Source organism: Pipistrellus kuhlii, unplaced genomic scaffold (assembly GCF_014108245.1).
Source record: "Pipistrellus kuhlii isolate mPipKuh1 unplaced genomic scaffold, mPipKuh1.p scaffold_m20_p_7, whole genome shotgun sequence".
Lineage (NCBI taxonomy): Eukaryota > Metazoa > Chordata > Mammalia > Chiroptera > Vespertilionidae > Pipistrellus > Pipistrellus kuhlii.
The window spans coordinates 25,419,713-25,440,434 of record NW_023425573.1 but is presented as its reverse complement, the minus strand read 5'-3'; the positions used below and the strand labels follow the sequence as shown (position 1 = coordinate 25,440,434).

The following is a 20,722-nucleotide window of genomic DNA, read 5'->3' as shown; positions in this document are numbered from 1 at the left end:
CAGCCTCAAATTGCTTCCCAGAAAAACCTTCATTGACCTAAAGGAAATACAGTCTAAAGTAGCTGCCCCATGCCGAAACCGTTTGGCTCAGTGGTAGGGCGTCGGTCTGCGGACTGAAAGGTCCCGGGTTCGATTCCGGTCAAGGGCATGTGCTTTGGTTGCGGGCACATCCCCAGTAGGGGGTGTGCAAGAGGCAGCTGGTCGATGTTTCTCTCTCATCGACGTTTCTGGCTCTCTATCTCTCTCCCTTCCTGTCTGTGAAATATCAATAAAATATATTTAAAAAATAAAAAATAAAAAAATAAAGTAGCTGCCCAGTCAAGGTCAGATACTCTCCATTGTATCAGTGTTTTTTAAAAAAAGAAATTCTAAGTTCAATGTTATGGCATTATATTGTTGGTTGCTTTTAAAAATATATATATATTTTATTGATTTTTTTACAGAGAGGAAGGGAGAGAGATAGAGAGATAGAAACGTTGATGAGAGAGAAACATCAACCAGCTGCTTCCTGCACACCCCCTACCGGGGATGTGCCCGCAACCAATGTACATGCCCTTGACCAGAATCGAACCTGGGACCTTTCAGTCCGCAGACGGACGCTCTACCAATGAGCCAAACCGGTTTCGGCTGTTGGTTACTTTTTAAAAAATATTTTTTTTTTATTGACTTCAGAGAGAAAAGGAGAGGGAGAGAGGGATAGAAACATCAATAATAAGACAGAATCATTGAAGAAAGAGAAGAAAAAAAGAATCATTGATTGGCTGCATCCTGCATGCCCCCTACTGGGGATCGAGCCTTCATCCCTCAATCTATCTCTCCCTCTCCTTGGCTGGGATGTGTTATCCACTGAGCCAAACAAGCTAGGGCTGTTGGTTGCTTTTAAAAAAAATACATGTTTTCACTGATTTTAGAGAGAGGAAGGGAGAGGGAGAGATAGAAACATTGAGTGGTTGCCTTCTGCATGCTCCCTACTGGGATGAAACCCAGGCATGTGCCCTGACCCAGAGACCTCTTGCCAGCCTGGGCTGGTGTATTTAAAAAAAAAAAAAATAGCCCTAGTTGCCTAAACTGGTTTGGCTCAATGGATAGAGCATCGGCCTGCGGACTGAAAGGCCCTGGGTTGATTCCGGTCAAGGGCAATGTACCTTGGTTGCGGGCACATGTCCCGACCCGCGGGACAACAACGGGGGGCACGCAGGAACCACCTAAGAGAAAGAATCAAACAAGGAACGCGAAAGAATGGAGGCAAGACAAGGTTCTGATCAAGCCTCAGTTTTATTCTCTGAAATGGCTGTATTTATACAGCAGAGACAAAGGGGGGCAGGGCCGCCTATGCAGGGGGGTCTTTGGTATGGCAACACAGGATTGACTAATTGCCAGAGGCGGTGTGACATTCCAAGGTGCAATATTCCAAGGCTGGGCTATCTAGTGGGGGAGGATCAGGAAGGGAAAGAGGCAGGAAGACAGGAGATGCTAAACCCCAGGTTAATCTTATCTTCTGGCCAGGCCCTCAGGGCACCACAGAACTTCTGCTAGAAGGAACTTAATTCTATTTCCTTAAGACTGAGTTGCTTGCCTCAACTCTGCTAGCTCCCAACAGGCACATTGCCAGTAGGGGGTGTGCAAGAGGCAGCTGATTGATGTTTCTCTCTCATCCATGTTTCTAACTCTCTCTTCCTCTCTGTAAAAAATAAAATATATTATATAAAAAAGAGCTTTAAAAAACAAAAATAAAAATAAATAAAAATAGCCCTAGTTCTGAAGCTGGTTTGGCTCAGTGGACAGAGCATTGGCCTGTGGACTGAAGGGTCCCAGGTTCGATTCCAGTCAAGGGCATGTACCTTGGTTGTGGGCACATCCCCAGTGGAGGTGTGTGTGTGTGCAAGAGGTAGCTTGTCAATGTTTCTAACTCCATCTCTCTCCTTTTCTCTCTGTAAAAAAAAAAAAAAAAAAAAAAAAATCAATAAAATATATATTTAAAAATAAATAAATAAAAAATAGCCCTAGCTGGTTTGGCTCAGTGGCTAGACATTAGCCTGTGGATTGAAGGGTCCCAGGTTCAATTCCAGTCAAGGGCACATGCCCTGTTGAGGGCTCAACCCCCCAGAGGGGGTGAGCAGGAGGCAGGCGATCAATGATTCTCTCTCATCATTGATAGTTCTCTCTCTCTCTCTCTCTCTCTCTCTCTCTCTCTCTCTCTCTCTCTTTCTCTCTCTGAAATCAATAAAAAATATTTTTTAATTATCTACCTAAAACTCTAATATGCAAATAGACTGAATGGCAGTACATCCAAACAACTGGTGGCTATGATGTGCGTTGACCACCAGGGGGCACTCACAGAACATGGCGGGTGTCAGCAGTGGCAAGATGGTAGAGCAGGTAAGGGGGGTAAGTCGCTGTCATCAGGTGAACCTCTGGTGGTTACTGAAAATTCTTTGCTCCCATGAACCACAGTCCTGCCCAGCTGTTGGCACGGGCCCCACTCTCACCTGCTGATGGCACTGGCCCTAATCGCTCTGTGCCATCAGCAGGTGCAAGTGGGGCCAGTGCCAGCAGCACATGGAAGCAGCAATGGTGGGAGTGGGGCTGCCAGCAGTCAGGAGACTAGGGGCTGCGGCGGCGGGAGAGGCAGGGAGGATGAGCCGAGACCTGCCCCTGTGCCCACTTTGGCCAAGAGGCCCAAGAGGCACGTGTGTGTGTGTGTGTGTGTGTGTGTGTGTGTGTGTGTATCTTCCAGGATATTTTTTCCATCGATTCTTAGAGAGAGGTGGAAAGGAGGGAGGGAGAGGAGGAGAGAGAGAGAGACATGATGTGAGAGGCATACATCCATTGGTTGCTTCCTGAATTTGCTCAGCCCCAGTCAGGGATTGAACCTGCAAACCAGTTATGTTGGACCAGGAATTGAATCACAACCTTTCGGTTTGAGGGCATGAGTCACACTGGTCAGGGCTTGACTTGGTTCTTATATGTTTTAGTGTTGGTCAGTGCCAAATTCCCATCAATCAGCTGCTGTACTTCATATTTCCTCCTTTTATGTAGACAGCCTTCACATATTTTATTCAAGAGCAAGCGTTCGAAATAGAGAACCAAAATATTCAACATTTGCAGAAATGAGCATTTCCGGAAGGGTTCTGTGACTTTGGTCCTTTGATGGCCAAGCACTGGACATCCCCCCAGTGATGTCTGGTGGGCCTCTCTGAGGACAACCTCCCCCCCCCCCCCCCCCCCGATAGTGTTGAATGGTTAGGAACTAGCCAGCAGCAATGGTGGAGGAAAGACCAACAGATGGACCCTGAGAGAGGGGACAGGTGGACCGTGCCCAGGAAGGAGGCGTGCTTAGTGATAGGATTCACCAGCTGGGTTGTGGCCCCATGATTGGCTTAATGCTTTGTTGTCATTTTCTTGATATTCTTTTTTTTTTTTTAATGTTTTATTGATTTTTTACAGAGAGGAAGAGAGAGTTAGAAACATCAATGAGAGAGAATCATCGATCAACTGCCTCTTGCACACCCCCTATTGGGGATGTACCCGCAACCAAGGTACATGCCCTTGACTGGAATCGAACCTGAGACCTTTCAGTCTGCAGACCGACTCTCTATCCACTGAGCCAAACCGGTTTGGGTTTTCTTGATATTCTTAATACATTTTGAGCAAGGGACCTTATATTTTCACTTTGCGCTGGGCCCAAAAAAATTAGGTAGCTGGTTCTGCTCACCAGCTCTGGTTCCTGGCCCAGGACTAGTTCCCCAGGATCGTCTAGGAGAGACTGGGGAACCTTGGTGCACCCTCAAACAGGTTCTACATGAGAAACAGGGATCACAGAGTCTGCTTCACTCAGAGGGATGGAGGTTTTTCCAACTATGAGTCAGGCTAAGGAGCTGCACTGCCAGGAGAAAGCCAGCTCTAGCCTCTCTTTCAAAGAGGCCACATGTCTCCTGCCCTCAGCCCAGGGTCGCCTGTCAGACTGTGACAAGAGATGCTGGGGTTTACAGGCTTCTGGGCCGGCACCTAGCTGGTCTGGATGCCAGTACTGGGCTGGTTCTCTGAGGCCTGGGCCCAGATCTCTGTGTCTCTTGAGTCCAGCCTGCCTGGCCACTGGACTGGAAGTGGTGACAGCTCCTCCGAAACAGGTTGTGAGAGGCTTGGATGTTCCTCAGTTGCTGCTACAGGTGGGAGGACCCACTTACAGCAACCTGAGTCCTGAAGGACGCCCAGGTGGGGCTGGGCCAGCTCTCAGGCCCTAATTTAGGTCATTGCTCTGCCTTTGCATACCTGATTGCCTCTCTAGTCCTGTTGTGTCTTGTCCCTCACCTTCTTCCACTCTGGGTTTGAGCCTTATCCTCTTTCTGTGACGGCTGCCACTTACCTCGGTTTACCCAAGTACTTGTCACTTTCACTCCTGCAGTTCACCCTCTGTGGGCAGCGCTGGGCCTGCTTCCTACATTGTCCCTCTGTCATTTCTTACCCCCTCTAGGCTGCAGTGGGCACAGGGGCAGGTCTCGGCTCACTCTCCCTGCCTTTCCCTGGGTCATTTTCGAACCAGGAGCCTCTCGTTTTATTTTTGCCTTGTGCTCCCCAAATTATGGAGCTGACCTGCTGACCAGGGCACGAAGGACAGGTACGAAGGTGCTAAAGATCAGAATCTGACGGGGTTCTCAGCGCTGGAGTCACATGGCAATTCTGAAAGGGTGGCCAAGGGGAAGGCGGGCTGAGTACCTACTGTGTGCCAGTGACGCCCCCTTTTCAAGGGGTTAACCCAGGAGAGGCTTATACGCAGCACAAAGCCTGGCCCTCCAGGGCCTCCCCAGGATCGGGGAGAAACCGCGGCGGCAGGCAGCGGGGAGGGACGGGGAGGGCGCCGAGGGTCGCGCTCAGACCGCCCCGCCGGGCCGCGGCCTCGGGGCTGAAGGGGCCTCTGTTCGTCCTCCGCCGCCCGCGGCCGGAGCGCGTTCCCTCCGCGGCGCCAGCCCCGGGCCGGCCCCTCTGGGGACAGACGCAAATAGTTCCCGGCCCGGCCGCCGGCCAGTTACCTTGGGAACCAAACTCAATTGCCTGACGTCACCGGGCCGTTGCTTAGCAACCGGCACAGACTCTCCACCCGCATCCCCGCCCGCGGGCTGAGGTCGCGGGGCTCGGAGACCGCGGGGCGAGCGGGGAGCCGGGTCTGAGCCCCCCCGCGCCCTCCGCGCCGCCCCGCGCCCTGGTCCCGCACTGGAGCCGCCCCCGGGCCCCAGCGGGGCTCCCCCGCGACGGAAGGAAACCCCAACGGAGGAGCCGGCGCCGCCGGGCCTGGGCGGTGGGCCAGCGCCCGAGGTGGGCCCCGTGCGGCCCGGCCGGGATTTCCCTCCCGGAGAGGCCTGTTCGCCGCCTCCCTGCTCTCCGTCCCAGGCTAGCTTCTCGCCAGCCCCGACCTGGCCTCCTGCGCCAGCAGCAAGGAGCAGAGGCCGCACGGGCGCTTTCCTCCCGCTCAGCCGCCTAGGAAATCTGCCCTTGGACACCTTTCTTGGAGGCGGGGACGCCGGGCTCTGCTCATGCCCCTCTGCCCCCATCCCTGGAGCCCTTGTCACTCCAGTGCCTTCCCCTGGCGTCTGTGCGGTGACACCACATCCCAGGGTTGTGGTCTTGTAATCAGACCACCAAGGGGTCCAGGCTGCCTCTCACTACTTGAGCCAATTACGCAGAGACAGTGTTGAATCATTGATGAGTGTTTATTCCAATAATGCTGGCAGTATGGCCATCCATAGAAGTCTGCTCTGCACCCCACCATAAGGCAGCTGCTTACTATATTGGGTAGAAGGGCAAAGATTACGTGGGGAAGTAGGAATTACAGGCATGGGAGAGTAGGCTCAGGATAATCATTACAGGTTAAAAGTCATACGGGCTGGCGGGGGGGGGGGGGGGGGGGGGGAGGGGGGGCGGGGGAAAGGAAAGGGGGCATTGCAGGAGGACCAGGTTACAGGCAGTAGGGGCTGGGGGTTGTAAAGAGTAGGTGCCTCCTGGATTAGATGGTTTCAGCCACAAGTTTGTAAATCTTTCCATAATGATAGGTGGTTCTCAGAACAGGAGGATGGACTGCATTCCAATGTTAGCGCCCATGTCCCAGGGCGTACAAGACTCAGCCAGGTTAGAATGTGCTTTCTCTAATCAGAACGGAACCATCATGGTTAACAGAGCATGGTCAATATTTCTTATTATAATTGAAGTTGGTCCCCAATATTTTATTTCTGCCCCTAACAGTCTTGGGAGCCAGGTCCTGGGAGTGGAGAGGGTGGGGCCTGCCTGACCACAGCCCAGCTTTCTGGAGTGGGCCTGGTTATTAGTTATTCCTTCTCCTGCCCAGCTCTGTTTCTCACCATTGCTGAGTCCCAAAGCCCAGGCTGGGAGACAAGGCCCAGAATTTCATGCAGGGGCCAGCAGTAATCTGCCATTGTGCCCTGTCCTACCTCAACTTACCCAACTTTGACCAGGGTAACAATGACCACCTCCTCTTGTTAAGAGGACCCTGCTTGTCTTGTTCAAGTTCACTGTGGTGAAGGCCATCTGTGGGAGGTGATTTTCTTCTTTTTTTTTAAATATATATTTTATTGATTTTGTACAGAGAAGAAGGGAGAGAGATAGAAAGTTAGAAACATCGACAAGAGAGAGTCATCGATCAGCTGCCCTTGCACACCCCCTACTGGGGATGTGCCCGCAACCAAGGTACATGCCCTTGCCCGGAATCGAACCCGGGACCCTTCAGTCCCCAAGCTCTATCCATTGAGCCAAACTGGTCTCTGCATGGGAAGTGATTTTCTTCATCAAACACTCCATTTTAACCAGTGCTAATAAACACAGGTGGTCAGAAACGAAACCAGGTGTTTTAGGTGAATCCTATTTCCTCATTACCAATGATTCTTAAAATTCAGAGATGCAGAGGAATTTTTTAATCCACAGAGTTGTGGGAGGACACCTAAGAATGCCTCCGACCTTTCTAAAGCACATGGTTAAAGAACAGCGACCCAGACGGGGCCAACCACATCCTTACACTTGGCATTTACCAGACTGAGGCAGGGAAACGGGTTTTTCTTCTTAGTCCTGGAACTGTGAGCGTGAGGGCCCGGAGCTGCCAGGAGCCATGTTCCCTGCGGGAGCAGAAACTGGAGGAGAATGCTGACAAACCCAGAAAGGCTCTGGAGGCTTCAGCTAGAAATAAATGATGAAGGTTTATTCAAAGGTCTTAGGGTTTGCATACCAGAAACCATGGACGATACCCAGTGTTTCAAAGAAGAAAGCAAAGCTGAGGGCTCTTACAGTAAAAAGCACATTCCTGAGAAGAATTAGTCCCGCATTCTTCTCCTCTGGGTTGGTTGGAGATTATAATTCTTTAGATGATCGATTGCATTCTGGATGTCAGGGAGTCTGGATACCTGAACATTCTTCCTCAGTCCTTCAGGGGTAATCGGAGGGTTATCTGGAGGTCTGATGTATATCGAGGCATTGTCCCAGGCTAGTTAAGGCAAGAATAGAATCATTTCCTCAGGCTTCTTGATTTTAGTAATTAAGCAACTTGACTACGGTGACTCCATTATATTCCTTCGCTCTATGTCTCAAGAGGCAGAGTTGCCATGGTAGGTCATGGGCACAAGCAGTGGAGACAATCCTTATATTGTAGCTTAGAGTCCTTGACATCGGGCATCTCCAAAGCCAGGCTCTTCCTAGCCCTTCTCTGCCCCGCCCATCCATCCATTAGTGCCTAGTAAGTTACTTCATGTTGCGTTTCTGTCAGTTCCAATTAAGAGATTTCCACAATGCAGAACACCCCAAGGAAGAAATGATAAAAGCACACCTGTCACTTGCGACATGCCAACTGTTAAATGTTGTTTGTTTCTTTTTAGCATGCATTATTGATCACAGCATCCCTGTGAGGGAAATGGGAGACTTATTTTATCGATGAAGAAACTGAGGTTTGGAGACAGTAAGGCCCTCATCGAGGTCCATAGTGTCCACTTGAGGACTCCACCAGATGGGCCAGTGGAGGTTCAATGGATACTGCCCGTCCAGAGACCCCTCAGCCAAGCCCTGCCCTGTAAAGACTCTGCCATGGCTAGGCCCTTCCTGGAGGCCCCGGAGCCTGCTGTGGTCTGAGTTTGGAGCACTGTTATGCAAACTATGCCACGGTGTTGGGCTCTGGCAGCAAGCCCAGTTGGATAGTTTGTGCCCTTCTGCCCGTCTGGCTTTTTTTTTTTTTTTTTTAAATAAACCTTTATTGTTCATATTATTACAAAAGTTCCTCATTTCCCCGCCCCCCCACCAGGTTCCCACCCCACCCTCTGCCCTTTCCCGAACCCCCATTGTCCTCATCCATAGGTGCACAGTTTATGTTCAGTCTCTTCCTGCACCTCCCATTCCTCTTTTCCTTGAGAATCACCAGTCCACTCCCCTTCCATACCTCTGATTCTATTATACTCAACAGTTACTATTGTTCATCAGGTTTTTTAATTGGCTTCCAAAGGGGAGTTTAAGGTGGTCAAAAGGAGCTTCGGGTGTGCCCAGATCCCATTCATCAAAATCTGGATAAACTCCCTATTTTTTTGTACAAGATTTAACATATCTAGACCTGGGTGAGTCAAGGTCCTATTTGTTCCTCATTCCAAGCACATGGATTAAAAAATCAGCACTAATAAGAGGATTCTGCCAGTGCCCTCTGGCTCAGCTGATAAGAATTAAAAAAATGTCCATGTGCCTTCTCAGGCGGCTCTCTACATCTCACCCTTTTTTACTAATTAAAATAAAATTTAAACATCAATAATAGGGCTCTGAAATTAAAATCAATTGCAAACAATGCCAATGCAAAAACTAAACCACATACATGCTATTTTCAGAACTTGAATGTCAAGAGTAAAACTCTGGCTATTAAATAATAACAACAAGGCCGATGCAAAAAAACAAAATGAGAAATCAGAATTATGGACATATTAATATTTTTAGCTACTAAATGAGTCTCTTTTGTTGCTGGTGTAGATTTACTCAGAGTCCTCGGACTTGCTGCACAAGACTTTGCAGAAGACTGGAAACTAACAGATGAGCAGGAACATGCTGCTCCAGGTCTGGCTGCTCTGGGCCTAGCTGCTCTGGGCCTGACTGCTGCTGCTCCGGGCTTGGCTGTTTCGGGCTTGGCTGCTCTGAGCCTGGATGCTGCTTCGGGCCTGGATTCTCCAGGCCTGACTGCTCTGGGCCTGGATGCTCCTGACCTGGCTGCTCAGGGCCTGGCTGCTCCGGGCCTGGCTGCTGCTGCTCCGGGCCTGGCTACTCCAGGCCTGCCATTCTTCCATTTCTCCAGCTGGTCACATTTTAAGATCCCCATCGGTCCCTCATTGCTCCCACTATCATGCCAATTGTTGACTATTAACTACCCAGCACCTCCCTCCTGTGGTTTTGGATGATAGATGTCCTTCATATTAGTTTCAAATTTTAAATTGTTGTGGGAGCGGCAGACCAGTTGTTCATCCACACCGCCATCTTGGTTTCTCCTCCAATTGGTACTCTCACTTGTGATCTACTTCCTTGTCTTGGCATTTTTGCAGCTTCTCTGAGTTGGTAGCCTTAAAAGTCTCTGTGTTCTGCCGAAGCTGGTTTGGCTCAGTGGTAGTGTCAGTCTGCGGACTGAAAGGTCCCAGGTTTGATTCCGGTCAAGGGCATGTACATTAGTTGCGGGCACATCCCCAGTAGGGGGTGTGCAAGAGGCAGCTGGCTGATGTTTCTCTCTCATCGACGTTTCTAGCTCTCTATCTCTCTCTTCCTCTGTTAAAAATCAATAAAATATATATATATTAAAAAAAAAAAAAGTATCTGTGTTCTGCTTGGATGGGGCAGAGTTTTAGGGTGGAGTCTACAGCCTTGGCTTCCATCAGCCACACCTTATGTGGCTCCTGAGTGTCAGTGTTCCTCAGGGTCTCTTGGTACTCGCTGCAAGCACCTCTGAGAGTGAGGTGCCCTTGAGTTTCGCCTGCTACCAAACAGTCTAGTCTCTCCCCCAATGAGCCCGGTATTGGGGTTCAGTTCAGTTGGAAGTGGGATTGGAAGTGGGGTTAAGAGCAGTCCAGAGCTTTTATCTCCTTCCTGCCAGGGCAATCCCACGGCACAGCCAACTGTCCTTTCTCTGCACGCAATGTACGTGCCTCCGGGGGCTCTGCCTTTCGCCGCTCCCCTGGGATTCCGCCTCACAGCCCATGATCCCTCTGTATGAGCCTGGGTCCCCAGGGTCTGGCCTAGAACTGGGGTTCATTGCTGTCAGGTCTGGGGTTCAGCACACTCCGGAGCCTTTATCTCCTTCCCACTAGGGAAGGCCAGCCAAGCACTCAGCCTCCCCCTCCTCTCCGTGCATGCAGCGTGTCTCCGCATCTTAGGCTGCTACAGCTCCTCTGATTTTCCTTCTGGTTTTCTCTTTCCTTCTTGTTGTAGAATTTCCAGTCATTCAACTTTCCTGTAGTTCTGGGTAATGTACATTTTATATTTTAGCTGCATTTTACTGAAATTGTTGTGTGTGGCTGCGGTTAGGTGTTTACCTGTGCAGCCATCTTGGATCCTCTTCTAAGGTAGATTCCATCTGGCTTTTTGTTCCTCAGAGATTCTGAACACATTTTCAACTGAGTCAATCAGCTCAACTGGTGGCATCTCAGATTTATTCTGAACCCCTGTGATGTAACAAATATATTGGTTTCTGCCCCCTTGCTTCCTGGCACAGTTTCTAAAACCCTTGTAATTTCCTGAGTGATAGGAATGACTCTTGGAAGATGGGGGCTGCCCGCCTGAGGAACCAACCATGAGATTAGAGAATTGGAACTTTTAGTCCCATCCTCCCCACTACACACACACACACACCCCACTGGGGAGAGGAGGCCACAGATTGAGTTAATCACTGATGGCCGGTGCTTTGCTTTAATCAATCATGCCTGCATAATGAAACTTCCATAACAACCCTCAACCACAAGGTTTAGATTGCGTCTGGGTTGTCGAATGGATCCATATACCAGGAAGCTGTGGCCCCCCAACTCCAGGAAGACAGAAACTCTTGTACTCTGGACCCTTCTGGACCTTGTCCGATGTACTTTTTCATTTATCTCCTTTATAATATCTTTTATAATAAACTCGCAATAGTGAGTAATGTGTTTCCCTGAATTCTGTGAGCTGTTATAGCAAATTATACAACCTGAGGAGAAGTCATGGGAATCCCTGATTTTGTAGCCAAATCAGACAGAAGTATGGGTAACCTGGGGACCCACCTTTAGTGATGGCATCTTTAGTGATGCAGTCTTGTGGGACTTAACCTGTGGGGTCTGTACTGACCCGAGGTGGTTAGTGTCACAATTGAATTGCAGGACACCCACAGAGAACTGAAGAATTTTTTGGTGCGGAAAACTCACACATTTAGTGTTGGAAGTGTTGTGAGTAAATAAACAGTTTTTATTGAACTCACTTCTCTTGGGAGGTGCAGGCTAGTGATGCCTTCTCTCCAGCAGAAGGCGTGCTCTGCTCCCTTAGGAGATTCAAAGCTCAAGATCCAGGAGGCCTAAGAAATAGGACTTTCTCTTAGCCCAGAGAGGGTCCAGTTTTGCATTCAACTATTTGAATATGTACTTAAGTTTACCTTTACACTTTATCACATCCCCTGGGGACTGTCCTTATCTATGCTCACTTTCTTTAGGAGACACTTTCCGGGATAGAACCTGTGCCTCAACCAGCCAAACCTATAAACTTGACTGTAGTCATGTGGTGACTAATCAATTAGCCTCGTGGCCATAGACTAAACAAGAATATTGTCCTTACAAAACAAGTAAAAACACTGACAGGTTTAGTTTTATTTTTTCTTACCATATTCAAAGTGGCCTCAAATTTCTAACCTTACCCCCCCAAAATAAAATAAATAAATAAATAAATAATTCTTTTTTAAAAATAATCTTTCAACTTAAATTTTTTTTCATTGATTTCAGAATGAAAGGAGAGGGAAAGAGAGATAGAAACGTCAATGATGAGAGAGAATTATCAATCAGCTGTCTCTTGCACAGTCCCCAACCAGGGGTCGAGCCTGCAACCTGGGCATGTGCCCTGACTGGGAATCCCACCAATGATGCCCTGGTTCATCAATTGATGCTCAACCACTGAGCCACACTAGCGGGGTCAAACTTTTTTTTTTTTTTTTTAATCCTCACCAGAGGATATGTGTTAAGAGAGGAATGGAGGGCAAGAGAGAGAAACACCCATCAGTTGCCTCCCATACGTTCCCTGACCAGGGATCAAACCTGAAACCTAGTAAGTGCCCTGACTGGGAATTGAACCTAAAACCATTTTGGTGCATGAGACAATGCTCCAACCAACTAAAATACCCGGCTAGGGCAAAATTTTCCAACTTTAAAGGTCATTTGAATTTGTGGATCCCACTCTTCAATACCCAGCTCAGATGGTGGGAAATAGCAGTCTCTAGTCACAGGTGGTTTTTTCCTGAACACAGGCTCTCAGCCAGAAGAAAGCCGAGTGTGTGGAGGGGTACGGAGACTGCCATGCAGACCCCACATCACTCCCATCAGCTCCTCAGGAGCTCTAGAGCTGGGGCTGGAGTTGTCCCAAGCTGGCCCAGGACAGTCTGCCTTACACTCCTTCACAGACCAGTCATTGGATTGGGTCACCAGGAGGGCATGACCTTGGCCAGGTGGTTCTTTGAAGGGGCTGGCATTGGAAGCTGTCCACCGATAGTGCTCATAGCAGCTGGGGGAACAGGTCCTTCAATGAAGGGGACAATCCACCCTTCAATGAAGGGGTGGGGGCCACCAGGTCCCTGCTGCCATCTGCCAGGACTTGTCGGTGCCCTTCCCTTAGCCAAGCCCCTGCTGGGCTCAGATGTTAGGCTCTGTGCCTGCCCTGCTGGCTCTTGGCCCAGCCTAAGTGTTTCTTTAAGCAGATCCTCTGCTTACTGGCCAATCTCCCAGTGGTAGAAGACCCGCCCAGAAAGATGGCTGTCTCTCCTCAAGAAATATGAGTGTTTGTCAGGTGGGAACCCTGTTGTATAAAGGAGAAGCAGTGAGAAGGTGCCAGCTGTGTTGAGGTGGATTTGTAACTTTGTCATGCCTCAGTTCTCAACACAAAAGAATACCCTACATACAGCCACCCTGTTAGTCTGACTGTTCATTGTTTCCCTCTTTTATTTTTTTCATTTTTAAGTGTATTTTTATTGATTTCAGAGAGGGAGAGGGAGAGAGAGATAGAAACCTCAATGATGAGAGAGAATCATTGATGGGCTGCACGCCTCACACTGGGGATCAGGCCCACAACCCAGGCCTGTGCCCTAACTGAGAATCAAACTGTGACCTCCTGGTTCATAGGTCGACACTCAACCACTGAGCCACGGCAGCTGGGCTGCTTCCCCCCTTAAACACCACCGTCTGTGACCGTGTGCTGCCTCTCCCCAATAGTGCTCCCCTTCTTCAATTTTTATTCATCTGCCAAGGTGGTCCATATGCCCGTGATGACTCCTGCTGGCTGACTGCTCCTGTGTCTATGAACTGCTCTCTCTTGCCTGGGCAGGGGCCTTTCCCCAAGTTCATGTCTTCCAGCCTTTACTTTCTTGCTCAGGCCTGCCCACTCCTCTCCGCGTTGGACTCCTCTTAGTGTGCAGCCCTGAACTTCTCCCCAAGTGCACTGGGGGTCCCACCTGCAGAGAAGATGTTGCCAGGCAGATTTGCCAACACAACTGTTTATCCCGAAGCAAGGAGGAAGGCTGGAAGCAAGCAGGAACGTCAGCCCTTGGCACGTAGCTTGTAGAACCCTCTGCCACGATAACAGCAATGCTCACTCACACATAGCACTCAGCTACCGGCCAGGCACTGCTCCACGCACATGACTCATTAACTCCCGTAATCCTCACAACAGCCCAGTGCAGTAGGTGCTGTCATTGTCACTTTACAGATGAGGAAACTGAGGCATGGGGATAAAAGAAACAGCTAGTTCAAGGCAGAGCCAGGATTCAAGGTGGCCTGGGCCCCGAGGCCATACTCTATACAACTCTCCCAGCTTTAACACATGTCCTGCGGGGATCCCCCAATTCTCGGCTGACCCTGGCTCCAGAGGAGGCATGAGGCCCAGCCAGGTATCCCGTTCCCCTGGCCTCAGGGCTTGGTTCAGGAGAGAGCATGGGAGCCAAGCCCGGCCCTGTGGACCTCCCCCAGGACTCTCCTGCCAGGCCAGTGGGAACAAGGGCCTCTCTTTCCAAGAAGGTGGCTGAGCCACCTGAAAATGGAGCCAGCACATACTGGGGAGGGGGGTGGAGCTGGAAAGATAGAACCCTGAGGACAAGGCTGAACCCGGGGCCCGGCCACACCCACACTTGGCAGCTGTGCTGGTCAGCTAATCCCTTCACCTGGTCCGGGCTGGTTTCTGTCCCTTCTGAACTGTTGGTTACTTTGAAGTTCAGTGTCTAGTACCGTGTTTCCCCGTAAATAAGACATCCTCTGAAAATAAGACCTACTTACAGGTTTCCTTCTGAGTGAAATATAAAGCATCCCCCTGAAAATAAGCCCCCCCCCCCCCAGGCTAAACATGAGAGATTTGGTCCACTGATTCTGAAAGAAATGGAGTCAAAAGAAATTCACCAGGAAATTCAGGAATTGGATTGTTATGATGCTGTTCCAGAAGATGATGACATGATTGTCATTGAATAAATGAGTAAATTCTTGATACCGTAGGATTCAGTTTGTCTGGTTTCTGTTGACAACTACCGTACTACCGTACCGTATACAGGTAATCAATTTCCTTTATTTTCATTTAAAAATAAATGTGTACCATATTCTTCTTCATGGAAAAATAAGACATCCCCTGAAAATAAGACCTAGCGCATCTTTGGGAGCAAAAATTAATATAAGACACTGTCTTATTTTCGGGAAACAGGGTAGTCGCTGGCACACAGTGGCAATTACCTTGTTCAGAGTTTTTTCTGACAGCCTCTGGGTCTACGCTGGCAGCTTTATCGCCCATTCTCTGCTCTGGCTCAGCCCAGATTGAACTGCTGAACTACCCTCCCCACCAAGTACCCATCACATCCCCATCAGCTTTCCTCCCTTTGGCCTCTGCTGGGGACCCCACCTCTCCTCTCTTTCTAGTCTTGTCCAAGGGGCCTTGATCACTGGGAGCTGAACTGACAGCCTCCGTCCTCTGAACCTTTGCTTTCACTGCATGGAGACAGTTCGCGGCTCACCTTCAGCAAGTGGCAGCTGCTCGAGGGAAAAGGTAGACACACCTGCTTCACCTGGTGCCCCTCCCCTTGGGGCTTGGTATTAGGTTTCCCCGAGAGCCTTCTGCAGGGTAGGGGAGGCAAATATGCACCTCTGGGGGCCGGCAGGTGACACCAGTCACTGATGCAGGCCAGGTAGGTCTCTCTTAAAGCAGCAGCTCAACTGCCAGTTGCTCTGAAGTTATAAGGCCCCTAGGTTTTTTATGAGAAGCAGAAATTTACATGTTTATATAAGCATTCTGGGTTTTTAAATGTCAGCAGTTAATTCACTATTTGAGAGACACTGTGTGGGGCAAACACATTTGGAGATGCTGCTAGAAGTGAGGAGGGAAGGACCACATCCAGGGCTGCAGCATGAGGGAGTGCGGGTGTGACCTGCGTAAGGCACCGGCCAAGGGCAGGAGTGGGGCTCATGTCCAGTAGGAGCGTCATCACCAAGTCACGTGACCAGTGTGATACTGTATCCAGCCAGGGGGCTGGTGGATTTCCAAAGCAGGCGGCTGCCTTCCCAAGGTGGACAGCATCACAGACAAGAGTAAAACCACAGAAACAGACCTGGGCCGAGTGTGACCCACTTGTCCTGGTTTGCCTGGGGTTTTCCTGATTTTAAACCTGAAAGTCTCACCTCCCAGGAACCTCTTAGTCCCAGGCAAACTGGACGGCTGGTCACCCTACCTCGATCCCCGTTCCCACCATGTCCCTGGCCGGCTAGAGGATATCATAGTGACGGCTGAAATGTTCGAGTTCATCAAGTGCCCGACCCCATGTGTCAGGACCTGCATGGTTTCCCTTATGTCTCATAACATCTTCGTGGTGAGGTCCATTATCCGTCCCACAGAGGACAGTCGGAGGTGCAGTGACTGGCCCAGGGCCAGCGGCGGCGCTGGGGTTTCAGCCACGTTGGTCCGTGTCCTCAGGCCCTCGCAGAGAGCCCAGCCTCTAGGCCAGGAGGCCCGGGAAGGGTCAGGCCCCTTCCTCAGAGCACACTGACCTGGCTGGAGGTCCCGCCAGGATCAATTTTTGCAAGTCTGACCCCCACCGCTGCCGGCTCTTTCATTTCTGCACTTTGGCTCCAGCCCCTGAATGGCACCACCCGGGAAGCCCTCAGGGCATCCCTTTCTGTTCCTGTCCCTGCGCCCTGTGCCCACCGCAGAAACCTGGGATAAGGCTGGCACTTAGAAAGTAAATGCTGCTGGGGATGTCTTGCTTGGTCTGGGGAGAGCTATCCAGGGTGGCAGGGGCAAGGGGGCAGGGCATGAGTGTCCCAGGGTCTCAGGAGGCTGCTGAATCAGTCCTTTCGGGGCTTGCTGTGCAGGGTCTGGTCATAGCTGGGGCCAGAGTGGGTGAGTTGGCTGGTCACGTAACACGCAGCTGAGCAGATGCCTTCTACAGTCCTCTGCTCCGTCCTCTGCAGCATGCGGTTGACAGAGGGAAGGACCAAGCCAGTCCTGGCTACCAGCCGGAGGAGAAGGCCGACCTGGCGCTCCCCAGGATGTGAGACCGAGCGCAGGCTGGGCCCTGGGCTGTGCAGCAGGTCTGCCACGGAGCTGTGTCCCGAGGCTAGGAGGCCCGTGGCCACGCTCCTGGTGGCCTCAGACCAGACCAAGCCCCTGGCCCCCTCCCAGCAAACTGGTCACGGAGAGCAGGTAGGCGTTCTCCTCACAGGCTGTGTAGACTGGAGTCCGGATGCTTCTCCTCAGAGCCACCATAGGGGCGCCAGGCAAGCAGGACACACTGCTTCCTGGGGAGGGCGGGACCAGCGGAGCCTGCAGGTCTCTTGAGCAGTCTATCAACCCCCCCTCGGTCACTGCCTGGGACTCAGCCGATGGCAAAGGTTCAGTGTCAGGGTTCACGGCCTCGGGACCCACAGATTTCTCAGCAGCTTCAATGGTGTCAAGCTGGCTGTCTGCATCTGCAGTGCCCGAGGCAGGCACATTTCGGGGGAACTGTGCTTCAGCACTTGGGGCAGGTGGGTCTAAGTCTTGCTCCCTGTCTGGGACACCCGCTGTTTGTGGTGTCTCTTCCTTCACCAGGGAGTCACTTTGGGAAATCTGAAGACTCCGGATCCTTCTCGAATCTTGCACCACACTAGGTTCTGGAGACTCAGGGATGTTTGCAGGGCATCCGGGGCCAAGGGCCAGCTGGGCTGTGGCCTCCTTGGGCTTCTGCCTGTGCCCTGCATCAGCTTCATCTTCACGCTGGTTCTCCTGCCCACAAGCTGCTGTGGCCTTGGAGGCGCCTGGCTGATGGGGGCCGGCTCCACATCCTGCTGTTCAGTTGGCGCTGCACCGCCAGCCACTGGGCCACCTGCAGGAGGGAGACCTGACTTTGGGATCCACTGCAGGGCTGTGTGAAGACGTGCTGTCACTACACATGGGGGTGCCGGCCTCTCCCCAGGGCACAGTGGTCATCCAGGCCCTCTGTTACTTGTGCCGCTGAGGGAGTAGTGGTGGCCCTGCTGGGTGAGCTGTCCAGGTGGTGAGGGCCTCCGACGATGTCACAGGCACCAGTAGATGCTTTTAGTGGGCTCAGGCCCAGGACTGTTTATAGCCAAGTCTGCCAGTGCATAGGAGAGAAAGACAAATACATTAGAAGAAGGTGGAGGTGTGTATGCAGTGCAGGTGCCACAAGGAATGATGAGGGCTGTGACTCTGATGAAAGAGAATGGGATGCAGTTGCTCACTTATAATAAACTAGAGGCCCAGCACGTGAAGTGAAATCGTGCGAGGAGGCGCCCCGAGGGGGGCTGGGACCCGCACCTGACTCTCACAGCACCGGCCGCTGCAGGAGTCAGGCCAGATCGGCACGGGGTGGGGTGAGGGACAGACTGGTGCCACAGGGGGCCGGGTCCCACACCTGACTCACATAGCATGCCCCGGCCCCCCTGCCTGTGTCTGCTCCGGGGCCATCGGAGCCACCAGCTGGCTCGGGCAGACCCCCTGTCTCCGTCTCTGCTCCAGGCCTCACCTGGGTGCACAAGCTCCTCCTGCCTGGTCATGACCCGTTAGGGAGTCCTGGCCTAATTTGCATACTGCCTTCTTATAATGTAGATGTTACAAGGGACCACTCCCAGCACCTCCCCAAGAAGATGTAGTCCTCTGCTCCTGTACACGGTCACATCTTGTTGGGCCTCTTGTGACCACAAGGGACCTGGCCTGAGGAAAAGCCCCGCGTAGAGGATGGTGGAGCCAGGGGGATTGCACAAAAGTAGGACAAAGCCTTGATCAAACTGCACCTGCGGCCCCCAGCCCCCGGGCCCCAGACTTCCTGTGATGGCAGGAGATTTACTTCCAAATTGCTTTAGCACGTTGAGCCAGGGCTGTTGTTACTAGCAGTCACAGGCAGCTTAAGGGACAACATCCAAAGTCATCCAGGGAACCTGAGTAGAGAGACCCCACCGTCCTGTCTCCCTCAACACCCTGCTCCTCTGGCCACTAGGGTGGTTGCTCTCGTGTCCCTCTCTCCTGCCTTGGCTTCAGACCTCTCCCGCCAGGACCTCTGTCCACACTGGTCCAGAGATCCCCCCACAGAGTCCCTCCCGCCTCCTTCCTTGGATTGGTCCCCTCCCACATCCTTCCTTGGATTGGTCCTCGGCACTGGCCCTCAGCTAACGCAGCTGAAGCTGCCTCCGCAGACTAAGCACTGCAGGGCTCACCACTGAAGCAGCAAAGATGGTCATTTCTCCCCCAGAGTCTACACTAATGAGCGGAGCTACAAACCAATCTAGTCCATTGGGCCCTGGGCTCCCCAGTCTTTGGCTGGCTGCTCCTCAGGATGCTCCATCTCAGCTCTGGGCTCCCAGGGCAGCCTCTCTGCATATCGGCTCTGTAAGAGGGCCTGCAGGGTCTCCATCTTCCCAGAACCCCGCTTCCTGCATGTTCAAGGCACAAGGAGAGAGAGTAACTGGGTGCCGTTAGCAGATGGTATGAGAATTCCACCCAGAACATCACTGGCTTTGTTTGCAGAAACAGGATACCCAGCCCCAGGGGGTGGGGCTGAGACCCAAAGGCATTCTCAGTGACGAGGAAGTCGCTACCAGCTTTCTAAGGAGGAGGGTGCCATTAGCCCAGGGCCTTTGTGCGGAAAGAGCTGGGTTTGGGCCAGGGCTGGGGAGGGCAGGGTTCTGGGAGATGAAGGCCCGGTTAGAGGGGAGCAGCAGGGCTGCTGTGCTGAGAGGGAGGGCCAGGCTTCCCTGGGGATGCAGCAGGGGAGGCTTGGGAGGATAGAAACATCAGAGGGAATTTTTAAGTTGTTTGTGTTGAGGTCTCCAGGGTACACCCCTTACCTTCTCCGCTCATTGAAAATCATACCTTGTTTGCTAGTGCTTTTGGGTAAGTGCTGGCAGCTAGGGGACTACAGGGTGTGTGTGCGTGTGTGTGTCTCCTAGACATTGGCTTGGAGCAGACGACTGTCTTTGGGGACACAGATACAGAGACAGTGGAGGGCTGAGTTACAAAATGGTGCTGGGACAATTGGTTAAGTATTTGGAAAAGCACTAAGTTAGTTTCTAACTTTCACTTTCAGTTTTTAAAGAGGTAAATGCAGAGAGAAGATCAAAGGCAAACTGAAAAATTTTTTTTGATTTTGTGAAGAAGTACTTCCTAAGCTTTAAAGCCAGTTTAAAAAAAAAAATTTCTGAAGGGGAAAATAGAGATAAAAAAAATGCTCTAAAAATTTTAAGAGCAAATCACAAACTGGGAAAAATATATTGCCTACAAATATGACTGAGTAAATACTACATACATACTGAAAGGTTTGCAACGCAGAAGCAAGACACAGAGTCCAGGCGATTAAAGAAGGAGGTTTTAATCTTGCGCTCCCCGGGGAAACTCGCTCGTCTGAGGGTGGGCTAGGGAAGTTCGTGCCAAAAGGGGACATAGGTACTTATTTTATAGAGCTGGTTAGTGAGGGGAGGGTGGAGGGCATGAGAGATGTGGAATTCCTGCTTTGGGCCAGGGGTCTAGGAGGCATCAGCTGTCTTTGTCACCATCCACCTTGCAGATGCTTGCATCAGCTCTGGGCTTCCTCTCACCAGGGCCCCTGGGCTCCTGTCTGCCAGCAGCCCTGCTCCTGCTCCCACCTCTGCTGCTCCCATGTGCTGTGGAGCCGGCCCCACTTACATCTGCTGATGGTGTGAAGTGATTGGGGCACCAGCAGTGGGAGCGAGCAGGGCCAGCACTGGCAGTGGGCGTGAGCAGTGGCTCTAGTGCTGACAGTGGGTATGAGCGCTGGTTGGGACCTCAGCACACAGGAGCAAAGAGTTTTCAGTAACCACCAGAGGCTCGCCCCCATGACAGCGACTGGCACCCCACCTTGGTCTGGTGCCCCCCTGCACCTGCTCCACCATCCTGCTGCAGCCAGTGCCCGTCATGTTCCGCACACGCCCCCTGGTGGTCTGCACACATCATAGCGACCGGTTATTCCTTTGTTCCACTGTTTGGGTCTATTTGCATATATATATAT

General features: G+C 51.5%; 1 protein-coding gene across 1 annotated transcript; it reads right to left on the bottom strand.

The window, feature by feature from the left end:
- Positions 1-16,504: 16,504 nt before the first annotated feature.
- On the bottom strand, positions 16,505-18,257 carry TEX44 (testis expressed 44). Its single transcript, XM_036421191.2, is given in 3 exon segments — positions 16,505-16,866; positions 16,868-17,525; positions 18,227-18,257. Coding segments are annotated over 3 exon segments (1,008 nt in total). The 3' UTR covers positions 16,505-16,547.
- Between the last annotated feature and the right edge of the window lie 2,465 nt (positions 18,258-20,722).